The 17,546-nt window shown below is 46.1% G+C and overlaps 1 protein-coding gene and 1 long non-coding RNA gene across 5 annotated transcripts in view; both read left to right on the top strand.

Moving 5' to 3' along the window:
- LOC116526491 overlaps window positions 1-11,364 on the top strand; it is a 14,519-nt gene extending 3,155 nt beyond the window's left edge. Inside the window, exons 2-3 of the long non-coding RNA XR_004258181.1 lie at window positions 3,801-3,804; window positions 11,253-11,364. This is a non-coding gene — a long non-coding RNA (uncharacterized LOC116526491). The remainder of the gene's footprint in view (window positions 1-3,800; window positions 3,805-11,252) is intronic.
- Window positions 11,365-13,075: 1,711 nt separating this feature from the next.
- The window catches only part of SMG1 (SMG1 nonsense mediated mRNA decay associated PI3K related kinase), a 116,163-nt gene continuing 111,692 nt past the window's right edge, over window positions 13,076-17,546 (top strand). For 3 of the 4 annotated variants that reach the window (XM_032242809.1, XM_032242806.1, XM_032242805.1), the window contains exon 1: window positions 13,076-13,584. In XM_032242809.1, the coding sequence (XP_032098700.1) occupies window positions 13,496-13,584 (89 nt within the window). In that variant the 5' untranslated portion in view covers window positions 13,076-13,495. The remainder of the gene's footprint in view (window positions 13,585-17,546) is intronic. The other variant, XM_032242807.1, reaches the window with a different exon arrangement.

Raw genomic sequence — 17,546 nt, 5'->3', positions numbered from 1 at the left:
GGCCTCCCAAAGTGCTGGGATTACAGGTGTGAACCACCACACTTGGCTAGAATCTACCTATAATTTCACAGTTTATAACATCTTTAATAAAAATTAACTTTAGGCCGAGCGCGGTGGCTCAAGCCTGTAATCCCAGCACTTTGGGAGGCCGAGGCGGGTGGATCACGAGGTCAAGAAATAGAGACCATCCTGGTCAACATGGTGAAACCCCGTCTCTACTAAAAATACAAAACATTAGCTGGGCATGGTGGCGCATGCCTGTAATCTCAGCTACTCAGGAGGCTGAGGCAGGAGAATTGCCTGAACCCAGGAGGCGGAGGTTGCAGTGAGCCCGAGATCGCGCCATTGCGCTCCAGCCTGGGTAACAAGAGCGAAACTCCATTAAAAAAAAAAAAAAAAAAAAAAGGCCGGGCGCAGTGGCTCAAGCCTGTAATCCCAGTACTTTGGGAGGCCAAGGTGGCAGATCACCTGAGGTCAGGAGTTTGAGACCAGCCTGGCCAACATGGAAAAATTCCGTCTCTACTAAAACACAAACGTAGCGGGGTGTGATGGCCCATGCCTGTAATCCCTGCTACTTGGGAGGCTGAGGCAGGAGAATTGCCTGAAGCTGGAAGGCGGAGGTTGCAATGAGCCATGATCGCCCTACTGCACTACAGCCTGGGCAACAAGCGTGAAACTCTGTTTCAAAAAAAAAAACAAAAAACAAAAAACAAAACACACAAAAAACAAAAAACACAACTAGCCCAATGTGATGGCACATATCTGCAGTCCCAGCTACTCAGAAGGCTGAGGTGAGAGGAACGCTTGTGACCAGAAGGTTGGGTGGCAGTGAGCTGTAATTGCACCACTGCACCTCAATCTGGGTAATAGAGCAAGACCCTGTCTCAAAAAAAAAAAAAAAAAAAAAAAAAAAAAAAAAAAAAAAAGAAAAAAAGGAAGGGAGGCTGGGCATAGTGGCTCATTAGTGGCTCATGCTTTTAATCCCAGCATTCTGGGAGGCTGAGGTGGGTGGATCACCTGAGGTCAGGAGTTCGAGACTAGCCTGACCAACATAGTAAACTGACTCTACTAAGACTACATTTTTAGCTGGGCATGGCAGCAGTTGCCTGTAATCCCAGCTACTCAGGAAGCTGAGAGAAGAGAATTGCTTGAACCTGGGAGGTGGAGGTTGCAGTGAGCTGAGATTGGGCCATTGCTCTCCAGCCTGAGTGAGAGAGCGAGACTAAGTCAAAAAAAAAAAAAAAAAAAAAAAAAAAGAAAGAGAGAAAGTCTTCAAAAAAAAAAGAAAGAAAAAGAAAAAATGGATCAAATGTCTTCAGAAAAAGACAAAGAAATAAATATAATTAAAATTCTTAGTAAAATTCTTAGTACGTTGACAAAAATGGTGAAAAAGATGGTATCTGCTTTTAAATGGTAGCATGGAGCCAGGCTTTTATTAGTCCCCTTCCATTCCTGGTGTTTGCTGGGAGCGAACAATGCTCCCACTTCCCCAATGCTTGTTGATAATTTGGACATTAGACTATTATTTTTCTATAATCCCATTATTTTCATATCCCTGTTTCCCTTACCCAAGGTGATGTAATACTCGGCCATCTGCTCCCCTTCATATAAAGCTACCTCAAGTCCTGGTTTATCTGAGAAGCCTCTTCCAGGGCTCAGCGGGGAGGGTCCCCTGAGAGGTGGTATGCCTGGGGAATGGTGCAAATGCCATGCCAAGCATTGTGACCTTCAAATTATTATAGCACAAAACGCTTTATGGACTAAGCCTCCATTTGCCTCCGTTTTGGGGCACTGCAAATGATTTCTTCAATGAAAAGATTTAAATCATTTGCAGTGCCTGAAAGAAGCTAAATGATGGTATTTCAACAAGAAGCTCTGAAGTGAAATATTTATTCTTCCTTTATTTTGTAGTCTCTTTAACTCTTTTTCCTTAACTCTTTATTTATAAAGAGATTTATTTATAAATAAACAGTTAAACTTCAGCAGGGTGTGGTGGCTCACGCCTGTAATCCCAGCACTTTGGGAGTCTGAGGTGGGTGGATCACGAGGACAGGATTTTGAGACCAGCCTGGCCAAGATGGTGAAACCCTGTCTCTACTAAAAATGCAAAAATTAGCCAGGCTGGTGGGCACCTGTAATCCCAGCTACTTGGGAGGCTGAAGCAGGAGAACTGTTTGAACCCAGGAGGTGGAGGTTGTAGTGGGCCGAGATCTCACCACTGTACTCTAGCCTGAGTGACAAAGCACGACCCTGTCTCAAAAAAAAAAAAAAAAAAAAAAAAAAGTTAAACTTCCTAGGCATGGTGGCTCATACCTGTAATCCCAGCACTTTGGGATGTGGAGATGGCAGATCATGAGGTCAAGAGATCGAGACCAGCCTGGCTAACATGGTGAAACCCTGTCTCTACTAAAAATACAAAAAATTAGCCAGGCGTGGTGGCATGTGCCTGTAGTCCCAGCTACTTGGGAGGCTGAAGCAAGGAGAATTGCTCAAACCTGGGTGGTGGAGGTTGCAGTGAGGTGAGATCATGCCACTGCACTCTGGCCTGGCGATAGAGTAAGGCCACCTCTCAAAAGAAAAAAAAAAAAGTCAATCAGGATTTCAAATTTTACTTTTTTTTCTTTTTTTTTTTTTTTTTTTTTTGTTATTCACCTGCACCTATCAAATGGGACCAGCTGCATAGGCTCAAGTTTATAATCTCCACACTTTGGGAGGTCAAGATGGGAAAGTCACTTGAGACTAGCTTGGGCAACATAGCAAGGCCCCTGCCTTGTTTCTCTTTGAGACAAAGTTTTGCTTTTGTCATCCAGGCTGGAGTGCAATGGCATGATCTTGGCTCACTGCAACCTCTGCCTCCTGGGTTCAGGCAAATCTCCTGCCTCAGCCTCCTGAGTAGCTGGGATTATAGATGCCCGCCACCATGCCCCACTAATTTTTATTTTTCAGTAGAGAATGGGTTTCGCCATGTTGGCTAGATTAGTCTTGAACTCCTGACCTTAGGTGATCCACCCACCTCAGCCTCCCAAAGTGGTAAAATTACAGGCGTGAGCCACCATGCCTGACCCTGGACATCAAGGGTGGAAGGATAGACAATGGAGACTCCTCAGAACAGTGAGAGAATAGGAGGATGTGGATGATGGGAAATTCCTTAATGGGAACAATGTATGATGATAAATTACTTAATGGATACAATGTATGTTATTTAGGTAGTGGAGACCCTAAAAGCCCTAACTTAATTGCTAGGCAATCTATGCATGTAACAGAGTTGCACTTATACCCCATATATTTATACACATTAAATAAAATATAACATTCTTAAAAAAAATAACTTGAGGAAGAAACAGAAGGCTACAATTCTAGGGGCTCCTACTAAAAACCAGAGATATAAAGGAAGATGAGGCCAGGCGCAGTGGCTCACACCTGTAATCCCAGAACTTTGGGAGGCCGAGGCCGGCAGATCACCTGAGGTCAGGAGTTTCAGACCAGCCTGACCAACATGGAGAAACCCCGTCTCCACTAAAATTACTCAGGAGTTGTGGCACATGCCTGTAATCCTAGCTACTCGGGAGACTGATGCAGGAGAATCGCTTGAACCTGGGAGACGGAGTTTGTAGTGAGTCGAGATCACGCCATTGCATGCCAGCCTGGGCCACAGGAGCAAAATTCTGTCTCAAAAAAAAGAAGAAGAAGAAGACGATGAAATACCTCAGGCCAGAAAATGCTTGTAATTAACATTCAAACCGAAGATTTTGCCTCCAAGTCCAGGCATGGCAGCTCACGCCTGACTTTGGGAGGCTGAGGCAGGTGCATCACTTGAGCCCAGGAGTTTGAGATCAGCCTGGGCAACATGGCAAAATCCTGTCTCTACCAAAAATATAAAAATTAGCCAGTCTCATAAGGTGGTTTCAAAATAAATAAATAAATTAGATAAAAATTTTTTTTTTACAATTCTTCAGAAAGACTTTACTAGGGACAGAAAAGAGACATACACAGGATATCTTTTTTAAAATGTTAAATGACAGCTGTATAAACAACAGAGGGCAGTAACTTGCTGCTGGAGATTTTATTTACATAATTTTGCATTTTATTTACATATATCCCTAATAATGAATTAATCAGGGAGAGCAAAGGAGTTAGTTTCATTAAAATCACCATGCCAGTCCTTCGGTGGCTCACAGCCAAACATGGGTGAATTTCACTTTCTTGTTTTCTTCAATGTATAAGTTACAAATAGCTTAAGATGAGCATCACGGGCTTCCTATTTTATTATTGAAAGAACTCACAAGCCACTAGGCAGCATGTCTTATGCCCTGATTCATAGAATTTTGGCCCCTGCCTCAAGCTGAGCCTGCCCGAGTGGAGATTTCAAATGTGTCATGAGGTTTCCCAGCCAAATTCCTCCTGCACCAACTTGAAAACTCGCTATAAAAATAGCCCTTACTGAGGGAGCCTGACCTGTGACAAAGATTTCCTAGCTGGGAGCAGGAACAGGAAGGCTGCTGTTTTTCTTTTTGAAAAATCTGCTTTAATGTCTCTATGATGTGGATTTGCTTTTAAGATTGCATTTTAAAAATCACCCATGTAACTTGAGTCTCCTGATTGAGAATAAAGTTCCTCACTTCTGGGTGCCTGATAGGGGTTAAACCTGGGCCAGATATAGGGTCAAAAGAAAAGAAAAGGGAGAGAATTCTCTTTTGTTTACTTAGGGAATAAATGTCAGTACAGTGTCTCACTAGGAAATTTGGAAAATTTCTAGGAAAATCCTGGTGATTAAGGACCCTGGGGTTGGTTTATGTTCGAATCCTTACTGGAAAGACTTTTAGAAGTAAGATCAGGTTACTGACAGTTTTTGAGGCTCTGAGTGTATCAAAAATTTAAGAAATAGCAAACAGCAAGATTTCTAATGTAGTTTATTTCCTTTTTTATGTTTTGAACACTTTTAACACAAGGGAAAACAAACTATGAAGCAATATAATTAACTATTCACCAGGTAATAATATATAATTTATTAGGAAGTATAAATGCACAGCCTTTACAGGTATGTGGGCTGGTAATGAGACACAATTTTTTAACTTGAGACTTCCTTCCTGTGTGTGTGTCTCTGAGATTCTGGGTATAACCTCACTAAGCCATCACGTCAAAGGTCTAAATCTGACGCCTTTGACGAATGTGTAGTTGGGGCCAAATGTCTCTGCCTGTGACATTCCCTTCCTGGCCCTGCCTACTACCAGCTGGGTGACCTTGGGCAGGGAGCTAGCTTCTCTTGTATCACAGCCCCAAAGTGTAAAATGCCACATTGATACCTACCTCATGGTTTTGGAGAATTCCAGGTAACTCATATTGACCATTTGACTGAGTGCTTTTCCGTTAGTAAATGCTCAGTAAAGGGTGAGTGTGGTGCCTCATGCCTGTAATCCCAGCACTTTGGGAGCCTGAGGTGGGCAGATGACCTGAGGTCAGGAGTTCAAGACCAGCCTGGCCAACATGGTGAAACCCTGTCTCCACTACACACACACACACACACACACACACACACACACACACACACACACGCTCAATGAACATTAGGTAGAGTTGGTCACTTTTTTTTTTGTTTTTGAGACAGAAAGAGCATGCCACCACCCCCAGCTAATGTTTTATATTTCTAGTACAGATGGGGTTTCACCGTGTTAGGCAGGATTGTCTCGACCGCCTGACCTTGTGATCCACCTGTCTCGGACTCCCAAAGTCCTGGGATTACAGGCATGAGCACCTGGTCTGAGTTGGTCACTATTATTAGAGCTAAGACTTGATGTCTTGGCCTAAGTTTACTCAACTGGTCTGTCTGAGTCACTGCCACACCCTGACTATTCATTCTCTATTCATTCATTCAACACCTATTTATTGAATGCTTACTTTTAGCTTTTTAAACTTTTGTTTTACTAATACCACTTCTACATTAGGAAACTAGCAAGAAGCAGGGGAAAAAAAATATCACCCATGATTCCATTTATCGCAGGTCTTAAACTGCAGTTAAATGTAATATATTATTTTCTTTTTCTCTCTGAACTCCTTCCTCTACTTTTTGTGTGTTTCTTGTTTTTCTTGAGTTGGGGTGTCACTCTGTTCCCCAAGCTGGAGTGCACTGGCCCCAGCTCACTGCAACCTCTGCCTCCCTGGTTCACGTGATCTTCCTGCCTCAGCCTCCTGAATAGCTGGGATTACCGGCATGTGACTCCATGCCTAGCTTATTTTTGCATTTTTAGTAGAGACGGTTTCACCATGTTGGCCAGGCTGGTCTTGAACTCCTGACCTCAGGTGATCCACCTGCCTTGGCCTCCCAAAAGGTTGGGATTGCAGGCATACACCACTGTGCCCAGACCCCAATATTTTTCATTTTTTAAAAATTAAGTTGAGATCATAGCAAGTGTTTGTTTGTTGTTTAGAGGGAGTTTTCCTCTTGTTGCTCAGGCTGGAGTGCAATGGCATGATCTCAGCTTACTGTAAACTCCAGCTTCTGGGTTCAAGCAATTCTGCCTCGGCCTCCCCATTTTTTAATCTCATGCTTTTTTTGGTTTGTTTAGCATGTTAGCCTAAAACTTTTCCAATTTCATTAAAAAGTCTTGGTGGGGCGTTGTGGCTCACACTTGTAATTCCAGCACTTTGGGAGCCTGAGGCTGAGAGACCACCTGAGGGAAAATTTGAGACCAGCCTGACCAACATGGAGAAACCCTGTCTCTATCAAAAATACAAAATAAGCCAGGCATGGTGGGCACATGCCTGTAATCCCAGCTGCTTGGGAGGCTGAGGCAAGAGAATCGCTTAACCTGGGAGCTGGAGGTTGTGGAGAGCTGAGATTGTGCCATTGCACTCCAGCCTGGGCAACAAGAGCGATACTCCATCTCTTCTTCTTCTTCTTTTTTTTTTTTTAAGACGGGGTTTCACCATGATGGCCAGGCTGATCTTGAACTCCTGACCTCAGGTGATCCATCCACCTTGTCCTCCCAAAGTACTAGGATTACAGGCATGAGCCACCACACCCAACTGATACTCCATCTCAAAAAAAAAAAATTTTTTTTTTTTTGAGATGGAGTATCAGTTGGGTGTGGTGGCTCATGCCTGTAATCCTAGTACTTTGGGAGGACAAGGTGGATGGATCACCTGAGGTCAGGAGTTCAAGATCAGCCTGGCCATCATGGTGCAACCCCCTCTTTAAAAAAAAAAAAAAGAAGAAGAAGAAGAGATGGAGTATCGCTCTTGTTGCCCAGGCTGTAGTGCAATGGCACAATCTCAGCTCACCCCATAGGATATGAACTTTGCAAAAGCGGGGTTCCCATCTACGCCACCTATGAGCTTGGGATTACAGGCACACACCACCATGCCCAGCTGATTTTTTGTATTTTTAGTAGAGACGGGGTTTCACCATGTTGACCAGGATGGTCTCGATCTCTTGACCTCGTGATCCACCCGCCTCCGCCTCCCAAAGTGCTGGGATTACAGGCTTGAGCCACCGCGCCCGGCGATAATTTCCCTTTCATTCCTGCCATTTCTTGAGTGCTTCCTATGGTCAGGTGCTGTGCTGTGTGCTGGGGATAGAGGAGGTAGGGCTGAGGTAGATGGGATCTCTGCTTTTGCAAAGTTCATATCCTAAGGGTTGGACAGATACTAAATGTGCAAAGAAGGCCAATACTTGGAGTTGGTGCTGGGTACTACCAAGGAAAGAAATAGGGTGTGTGACAGAGAGTACCTGGAAAGGGCACTAGCCAGCTTTTTTGGGCAGGGAGGTCAAGGCAAACTTGTCTGAAGAGAAGAGACAGGCCAGGAAAATCAGGGCAGGGGCCAGGGTAAGGCAAATGTGGTGCCTAGAGCTTCACACACACATACACACACACACCCACACACCTTTTTTTTTTTTTTGACAGATTTTCACTCTGTTGTCCAGGCTAGAGTACAATGGCTTGGTCTTGGCCCACTGCAACCTCTGCCTCCCAGGTTCAAGTAATTCTCCTGCCTCAGCCTCCTGAATAGCTGGGATTGCAGTAGAGCTTCAAATTTAAGGAGGCACTCACGTGCAGGTTTGTGCAAATGCAAAGTTGGCTTTTGCATGACCCTGGGGGTAGGTGCCTCCTTAAATTTTGCACCCTCCGTCACCTGTCATTTTGCTAGTCCCAACCCTGAGGGAACGCATGCAGGAAAGGCATTCCAGGTAGAGGGAAGAGCATGTGCAAAAATTCAGAGACCAGAAAGGTTTGGTGTGTTTCAGGAACAGAAACTTGGTTCCCATGACTGAAATGGAGTGGGAAAATCCTAATGGAGCCAGAGAGGCAGAACCACCAGAAGGAAGAAGAAAAAAAGTTTGGAAGTTATGACAGTTGCTCATGTTTGATTTATTTAATTTTAATTTTATTTTATTGAGATAGAGTCTCACTCTGTAGCCCAGGCTGGAGTGCAGTAGCATCATCTAGGCTCACTGCAACCTCCTCTTCCTAGGCTCAACTGATTCTCTCACGCCAGCCTCCCAAAGTGTTGGGATTACAGGTGTGAGCCACCGCTCCCCACCTCAAGCAATTTCTTAGTTTTTTTTTTTTTTTTTTTTTTTTTTTAACTCCTACCATAGAAATAATTAACCCTCAAAAACAGTGTTGACAAAGGGTGGTGTGAGGACACAGATGGTATCAGAGTATCATTGTCAGAAACTTCTTGGAAAGGAACTTAACAGTCTGTATCCAAAGACTTAAAATCATTAATAGCCTTTTCCCTAATAATTCCACTTCTGGGAATCTATCCTGAGGAAATCTGCCACAGTCAGAGAGATTTTTTTCCATTCCCCTTAAGAAACAATCTCGGGCCGGGCGCAGTGGCTCAAGCCTGTAATCCCAGCACTTTGGGAGGCCGAGGCGGGTGAATCACAAGGTCAAGAGATCGAGACCATCCTGGTCAACATGGTGAAACACTGTCTCTACTAAAAATACAAAAAAAAAAAAAAAAAAATTAGCTGGGCATGGTGGTGCGTGCCTGTAATCTCAGCTACTCAGGAGGCTGAGGCAGGAGAATTGCCTGAACCCAGGAGGCGGAGGTTGCAGTGAGCCAAGATCGCGCCATTGCACTCCAGCCTGGGTAACATGAGTGAAACTCCCTCTCAAAAAAAAAAAAAAAAAAAAAAAAAAAGAAACAATCTCGGCCGGGCTCTGTGGCTCACGCCTGTAATCCTAGCACTTTGGGAGGCCGAGGTGGGTGCATCACCTGAGGTCAGGAGTTCAAGACCAGCCTGGCCATCATGGTAAAACCCCATCTTTAAAAAAAAGAAAAGAAAAGAAAAGAAAAGAAACAGTCTCATCCTATTGCCCAGGCTGGAGTGCAGAGGCACCATTATGGCCCACCTCAGCCTGAAACTCCTGGGCTCAAGCGATTCTCCCACCTTAGCCACCCAAATAATTGGGATCACAGACACAATCTCCACGTCCATATGCTTAGTTGGATAATATTTTGACCAATAAAGAAAAAGAAAGAAAGGTAGTGCAAGAGAGTGTGCCCAGTTGCTCAAGCAATTTCTTTTCTTTTTTTTTTTTTTCTTGCGAGGGAGTTTCACTCTTGTTGCCCATGCTGGAGTGCAATGGCCCAATCTCCACTCACCACAACCACCGCCTCCCAGGTTCAAGCGATTCTTCATCAGCCTTCAGACCAGGTAGCTGGGATTACACTTATGTGCCACTACGTCTGGCATATTTTGTAGTTTTAGTAGAGACAGGGTTTCTCCACATTGGTCAGGCTGGTCTTGAGCTCCTGACTTCAAGTGATCTGCCCACCTTAGCCTCCCAAAGTGCTGGGATTACAGGTGTGAGCCACTGCACCCAGCACTCAGGCAATTTCTTACTCGTGTATTTAAAAAAAATTTTTAGATTTTTTGTAGAGATGGGGTCTCACTATGTTGCTCAGGCTAGTCTACAACTCCGGAGCTCAAGGATCTTCCAGTGTTGGCCTCCCATCACTGGGATTACAGGAATGAACCACCACACTCGGATGATTTTCTTTTCTTTTCTTTTTAAACACAGTCTTGCTCTGTCATCCAGGCTGGAATTCAGTGGCATGATTTCGGCTCACTGCAACCTTTGCGCCCTAGGTTCAAGCAATTCTCATGTCTCAGCTTCCCTGAATAGCTGGGACTACAGGTGTGCCACTACCATGCCCGGCTGATTTTGTATTTTTATTTTTTTTAAATAAAGATGGGGTTTCACCATGATGGCCAGGCTGGTCTTGAACTCCTGACCTCAGGTGATCCACCCACCTTGGCCTCCCAAAGTGCTAGGATTACAGGCGTGAGCCACCGTGCCAGGCCTAATTTTGTATTTTTTTTGTAGAGACCGGGTTTTACCATGTCGGCCAGGCTGGTCTCCTGACCTTAAGGGATCCACCCACCTCAGCCTCCCAAAATGCTGGGATTCAGGTGTGACCCGCCTTTTCTGTGTCTCTCTCTCTTTTTTTTTTTTGAGACAGAGTCTTGCTCTGTCACCAGGCACCAGGCTGGAGTGCAGTGGCATGATCTTGGCTCACTGCAACCTCCGTCTCCCGGGTTCAAGCAATTCTCCTGCCTCAGCTTCCTGAGTAGCTGGGACTACAGGCACACACCACCACACCCAGCAAATTTTTGTATTTTTTAGTAAAGATGGGGTTTCACTATGTTGACCAGGATGGTCTTGATCTCTTGACCTCATGATCCGCAGGCCTCGGCCTCCCAAAGTGTTGGGATTACAGGCGTGAGCCACCGCGCACGGCTGATCCACCTTCTCTTTCTTCTTCTTTTCTCCCTCCTTTCCTTCCTCCTTCCCTTCCTTCTCTCTGCCACTCAGGCTGGAGTGCAGCGGCAGGATCACAGGTCACTGCAGCCTCGACCTGCTGGACTCAAGTCATCCTCCTGCTTCACCCTTCTGAGTTCCTGGGACTACAGGCATGCACTACCATGCCAGCTAATTTTTGTATTTTTTGTAGTCCCCATCATTTAGAACTGGCAGAATTCTCTTTTAGTGAGGGACTGATGGCCATAAGCAAGGAACCCAAGGTGGAGGGAGTATGCATGTGTGTGGAAGTATCAACTCCTCATAATCTTCAACTACTTTTGGTAACAATTTTTAATTGCACAAGTGAAGTATAAAAATGCTTTCTTTGCAACATAAAAAGATAGGTTAAGCCGGGCGCGGTGGCACGTGTCTGTAGTCCCACCTACTCGGGAGGCTGAGGTGGGAGGATCGCTTGAGTCCAGGAGTTCTGGGCTGTAGTGCGCTATGCCGATCGGGTGTCCGCACTAAGTTCGGCATCAATATGGTGACCTCCCGGGAGCGGGGGACCACCAGGTTGCCTAAGGAGGGGTGAACCGGCCCAGGTTGGAAACGGAGCGAGTCAAAACTCCCGGGCTGATCAGTAGTGGGATCCCGCCTGTGAATAGCCACTGCACCCCTGCCTGGGCAACAGAGTGAGACCCTGTCTCTTAAAAAAAAAAAAAAAAAAAAAAGTTTAAGACTCCTTATGCAAATAGGGTTTAGACATTTGTTTGAGGAGCATCTGAGCTCACCTTTTAAAAAATGTGTATGCCGTCCGGGTGCGGTGGCTGACACCTGTAATCCCAGCATTTCCGGAGGCCAAGGCGGGCGGATCACCTGAGGTCAGGAATTCAAGACCAGCCTATCATGGTGAAACCCCGTCTCTGGTAAAAATGCAAAATTAGCCGGGCATGGAGGCACATGGCATACCTGTACTCCCAGCTACTCAAGAGGCTGAGGCAGGAGAATCGCTTGAACCTGGGAGACAGAGGTTGCTGTGAGCTGAGATCGCACCATTGCACTCTAGCCTGGGTAACAGGGTGAGACTCTGTTTCAAAACAACAACAACAACAACAACAACAACAGCAACAACAAAGGCTGGGCGCAGTGGTTCACGCCTATAATCCAAGCACTTTGAGGCCAAGGCGGGCGGATCACCTGAGGTCGGGAGTTCAAGACTAGACTGACCAACATGGTGAAACCGCATCTTTACTAAAAATACAAAAAAACTAGCGGGCATGGTGGCGGGTGCCTGTAATCTCAGCTACTTGGGAGGCTGAGGCAGAGAATTGCTTGAACTCGTGAGGTAGAGGTTGCAGTGAGCCGAGATCGTGCCACTGCACTCCAACCTGGGCAACAGAGCAAGACTCTGTCTCAAAAAAAAAAAAAAAAAAAAAAAAAGTGTATGTGTATGCATTCACATTATGCATCAGATGCTTTAGGAAATTATTTTCCCAGGGGCATGTCAGGAGGTAGAGGGTCAGGTATGCCTCCTCTACCCAGCTTCTTTTTTTTCGCCTCCCAAGTAGCTGGGATTACACTCATCTGCCACCATGCCCGGCTAATTTTTGTATTTTTATTAGAGACAGGGTTTCCCCATTTTGGCCAGGCTGGTCTCGAACTCCTGACCTCAAGTGATCCACCCACCTCGGCCTTGCAAAGTGTTGGGATTACAGGCATGAGCCACTTCGCCCGGTCCCCAGCTACTTTCTCCTGCAGAAGGCGGCCAAGCCTCAGGTTGAGAGGACTTTAAAGCACATTTCACATTGCAGAGGACAGGGCTTAGTGGTCGTCAGTACTCCCTTTCCTTCCACCATTTAATTTTTTTCATTGTGAAGAAATAGTAGAAGGTGCCAGGACTCGATGGGCACTTTTCAGGTGGAGGCTGGAAAGGTGGATATCCACCTCTCGATCCTACTATTTTCACTTTTTCCCCTCTAGACAGGGGGAAGGCGGGCGCACGTGAATGCAAGGGCACGCCTATGTGCGCGCGCACGCCAGGGCACGAGCCCCCGACACCGCAAGTCTTTGATTGGACGTGCATTTACACCTGACTGCCCGGCCCCCGGGGATCCGGTGCTTTCCGAGAAGCTTTTGGGAGAAAAGTGTGTGGTCGCGGTAGTGGAGATCCCCTGTCCCAGTATTCGTCACCGCGGTGCCCAGACCTCGGCACCGCCCAGGAGCCTGGGGACATGGGGGGCGGGGCGGTCTGCTATCGGCCCCGCCCCTCTCGACCCCGCCCCCGTCGACAGGCCCCGCCCATCTCCCCAGGCCCAGCGGGCGCCGGCACCACCCCTCGCTCCCAGCATACCGTGCGGCAGCGGCGGCGCGGCGGGCGGAGCCGGGAGGCGGGGAAGCAGTGGCCGTGTGAGCGTGAGGAGCAGCCGCCACCGCCTCCTCCTCGGCGTTCTCGTCCTCCGGGGCCCCGGCGTCGTGGGCCGCGCACGGTCCTGGAAGAGACGTCGCCTCCCCTTCATCCGCCTCTTTTCTCACCGCGCCGCTCCCGCCTCCTCGTCCTGCGCTGCTGGCTCAGGCGGAACCCGGAACGGCCGTCCTCCTCCCCCGCCCTCCGCCTCCTCCTCCTTCTCCTCGGCTTCCTCCTCAGCCCCGGGCCGGAGTGGGGTGTCGGCGGCGGCCGGTTCGGGCGGTGACTCGCGCTTCTTTGGGCGGCGGCGCTTGGCCATGTCGTGTCGGGGAAGGTAATGAGCCGCAGAGCCCCGGGGTCTCGGCTGAGCAGCGGCGGCGGCGGCGGCACCAAGTATCCGCGGAGCTGGAATGACTGGCAACCCAGGTGGGTGACCGGCTCGGGCCCCAGCCCCGACCTCCCGGGCTCCGCCTCCGGCGGGCCGAGGCCTAGGGCCGCGGGGCTGGGAGGCGCGGCCTAGGCCCTCCACCCCCCGGAGCCGGGCGCGGCTTCCTGGGTCTCCTCCGCCCCGGCTGGGGAAGGAAGGCCGCGGGGAGGCGAGGCCTAAGTGCCTCTCCTGCCTGCCTTTTCAGCACAGGGGCTCCCGGCGGTGGCACTGGCCTGGGGTCGGGACTAGGAGGTGAGAAAGAGGCGGGGGTGGGGGGCATTCCAGTTACCGCTTCCCTCGACCGTGAGTTGGGAGATCCTGCGAGTCCGGGACCCTCCCTGTTACTCATTCACTTCCTCGGTTCCTCACTCTTTGAGCCGCCACGTGAGAGACCTCCTAACCTGTGTTCCTTTCTGTGACCCCCACGTGTTAATATTGAAAAAACCAAAACAGAACTCCAGCTAAGGCATTGCTCTGACTTTAGGCAGGACATTCATTAGTGGAGCATGAGATGACATTGTGTGACTGTTGATGGGATCGACCCACCCTAGTCTTGGAAGATGGAAGTTTTCCCTAAGTGCAAGGCCAGTTACTCTGGTGAACCGTAATTCATACCTGAACATATGAGTGAACTCTTTCGGCACCCGCTTAGAAGACTAGAGAATTTCCTCTTTTATGGACGATTTGATCTCAGACCGTTTTGGGGGCTTAGATTTGGATAGATTAGGGTCATTAACTTTTTAAATAAATGCAATTTTCCTGTCTTTCTGATCCATTTGGGGGTAGTTGGGCCTCATTTAGCACTGATTTATTCCAACCTCTCTTACTAAATAAATGCTTGTATTCAGAGTCTGTTCGGAATTTAACCCAATGCTTAGGAGAACTCCTTAAATGTATATAAATATATTTTAGGGATAATTGATTCATGGAACTCGCTTATTTTGGAGCACAATTGTACAGTATTATAATTGTCCAGAAACTGGCCAAATAAATGTAGAATGCACAGGTTGTTGGGAAGCCCTTTTGTTTCCTGATAGTTATATGTAATTCCAGCAGTATTTGGAAATAATTTGGTAAGATGTTAGAATGTAATATTTGAAGACTTGTTAGAAAAATGCATAAAATTATCTTTGGCTAATGGGTGGTACACCCCTTAGTCTATTTAATATGCCTTCCCAAATACTATATCTGTTGAGAACCGATGTATATAACTACAGTAGAAGACTTTAATAATTAGTGCCTGAGTCTAAAATTGAGATTTTTAATTCTTAAAAAAAAAAAAAAAAAAAAAAAGTTTGATAAATATAGCCTTGACTTGCCTTGTACCACTTGTTTATGAGTGCTTTAAATAAACTTAGTTGATTTTTAAAAGTATTTTTTCTATAATTGATATTCTTAGTTTTGCCTTTTTCTTGAAATGTGTGAAATTTGATTTTATTTTTTGGCATCTAAGAAAGTAGGTGGTAAATGAACTTGAATTTGACAATGGGTTTTCTATTTTTTTTCAGTATTGTGATCAGTATAGTATATAAGAGAATTCAGTAACTTTTTAGAGGAATAAAGTGCCCTTCACAAATAGTCCTAGAGCTTTTGGAAAAGTATAAATTGTAGTTTGTAGTTCTAAGTAAATAGAGAAGAGTTGCAACCACGTGCTGGGGTCACCTGACTTCATTGCTGACAGGCATGAAGCCAAATGGCTTATGTAGTTATGGAATATGTACATGAGCTATTAATAAATATTATCCATGTTGTTTCTTTCAAGTGCTTTATTTCTTGGCTCTGGGGAGGGGCAATGGGGGAAGGGAGGAGCTTACAAGAAAGCTTACAAGCTTTCTTTGAAGCCGTGCTTTATAACAAAGTTTCAGAATGTAACGCCTTGGTTGAGATACTGTGAGATACATTTTGTTACTGGGAGTAACAGGTTGTTGGAAAGATTTGGTTTTCTCCTGTTGTAGAGGGAACAGGGAAGTGTGGACCTACCCTGTAGCATAACTTGATTTGTTTCTAAGATTGTCATAGTTGATTTGTTAGTCAATAAAAATACTCAGGTGTTTGCCAAGTCATAAATTTTCATTAGTCAAATTTGAGGTTGTTATTCTGTCCCCTCTTCAGAAAGATGACAGACTCTAGGTAACTGACAGAATGGATCTTGATCTTCCTTGCTTAAATGAAGGTTTAGAACATCTTCAAATGAAGCATGTTTATTATGGCTCATCTAAACAAGTTTGATTAAACACTTATTTATTTATTTATTTATTTTTGCCTTTAATATACCATTTCTTCCTTGGTGTTTTGGTTGTGTTTTCCTTGATTTAGGCTTTTTTTTTTTTTTTTTTCCTCCCTGAGATGGAGTTTTGCTCTCTGTCACCCAGGCTGGAGTCAGTTGCCCAATCTCAACTCACTGTAGCCTCTGCCTCCCAGTTTCGAGAGATTCTCCTGCCTCAGCCTTCCAAGTAGCTGGGATTACAGGTGCCTGGCTAGTTTTTTGTATTCTTAAGTAGAGATGGGGTTGGTGTCTTAGTTGGCCAGTCTGGTCTCAAAACTCCTGATCTCAGGTTGGCCTCCCAGAGTTCTGGGATTACAGGTGTAAACCACCGCACCGGCTGACTTAGGCTTTGGAAAAAGCAACTCTGGTTGGTTTTTTTTTAGTGTTAGTTTACCACTTGCTGTGGAAAATGACCGTTGAGTCAATTTTGAACACACATGGTACTTCACACATACTGACAGGAAGTGTTCCAGGTGGCTGAATACATGAATGTCATATGGCAACAGAGCAAACCCATGTTCCATAGAAGTATACCTCTAACAGTAAGCATTTATATGGTACTGGCTATAGTCTTCCTTTTCATTCACTGCGTTCTCAGTCTTTTTTTTTTTTTTTTTTTTTTTGATACAGGGTCTTGCTATTTCACCCAGGCTGGAGTGCAGTGGCACAGATACTTGGCTTACTGCAGTCTAGACCTGCCAGGCTGAAGTCTCCTACCTTAGCACCCCCAAGTAGGTGGGGCTACAGGTGCTTGCCACCTGCCTGGCTCTTTTTTTTTTTTTTTTTTTGTAGAGATGGGGTTTCATCACATTGCCCAGGATGGTCTTTAACTCCTTAGCTCAACAATCTGCCCGCCTCAGCTTCCCAGAGTGCTGAGACTACAGGCATGAGCCACCACGTCCCCGCCACTGACCTAAATCAACATTTAAGAATGGTTAAGCAGGTTTAGCCCGGTGGCTCATGCCTGTAATCCCAGCACTTTGGGAGGCCAATGCAGGTGGATCACCTGAAGTCAGGAGTTTGAGACTAGCCTGGCCAACCGACATGGTGAAACCCCGTCTCAACAACAACAACAACAACAAAAAATAGCCGGGTGTGGTGGCGCATGCCTGTAATCCCAGCTACTCGGGAGGCTGAGGCAGGAGAATCACTTGAATCCTGGCGGCGGAGGTTGTAGTGAGCAGCACCGTTGCACTCTAGCCTGGGCAGAGCAAGACTTATTCTCAAAAAAAAAAAAAAAAAAAAAAAAAAAAAATTTAAGCAAATGAGTTGTCTTAGGTCAGTTGTATTACTTGAAATCTGTGGGTCCCTCAAGCAGAAAGTTGAGAAGGTTTTGGGAGCCACTGGATGCCTCTGTTGTTGTTTTTTCCATCTGAAGACATAAGAGTGGTGGCTTCTTAGAACAAAGGGATATCTGACCTGTGGAGGTTGCCCTCTTTAATCCTCTCCCCTAAAAAATGACCTATCATTGCCAATAGCTAAAGTCTGTCATTTTTTCTACTGTAGTTCGGAAGATAATCTGCTAGTATCAATCAGGATAGAGATCAGAATGATGTGTTTTTTTTTCTTTTTCTTTTTTTTTTTTTGAGACAGAATTTTGCACTTTTGTTGCCCAGACTGGAGTGCACTGGCACGATCTTGGCTCACAGCAGCCTCCACCTCCCTGGTTCAAGCTATTCCTACCTCAGCCTCCCT

The sequence above is a fragment of the Sapajus apella genome, unplaced genomic scaffold, assembly GCF_009761245.1.
Source record: "Sapajus apella isolate SASKATOON/1434 unplaced genomic scaffold, GSC_monkey_1.0 scaffold51, whole genome shotgun sequence".
NCBI classification, from domain to species: domain Eukaryota; kingdom Metazoa; phylum Chordata; class Mammalia; order Primates; family Cebidae; genus Sapajus; species Sapajus apella.
The sequence above is the reverse complement of the archived record's forward strand: the minus strand, read 5'-3'. Positions and strand labels throughout refer to the sequence as shown.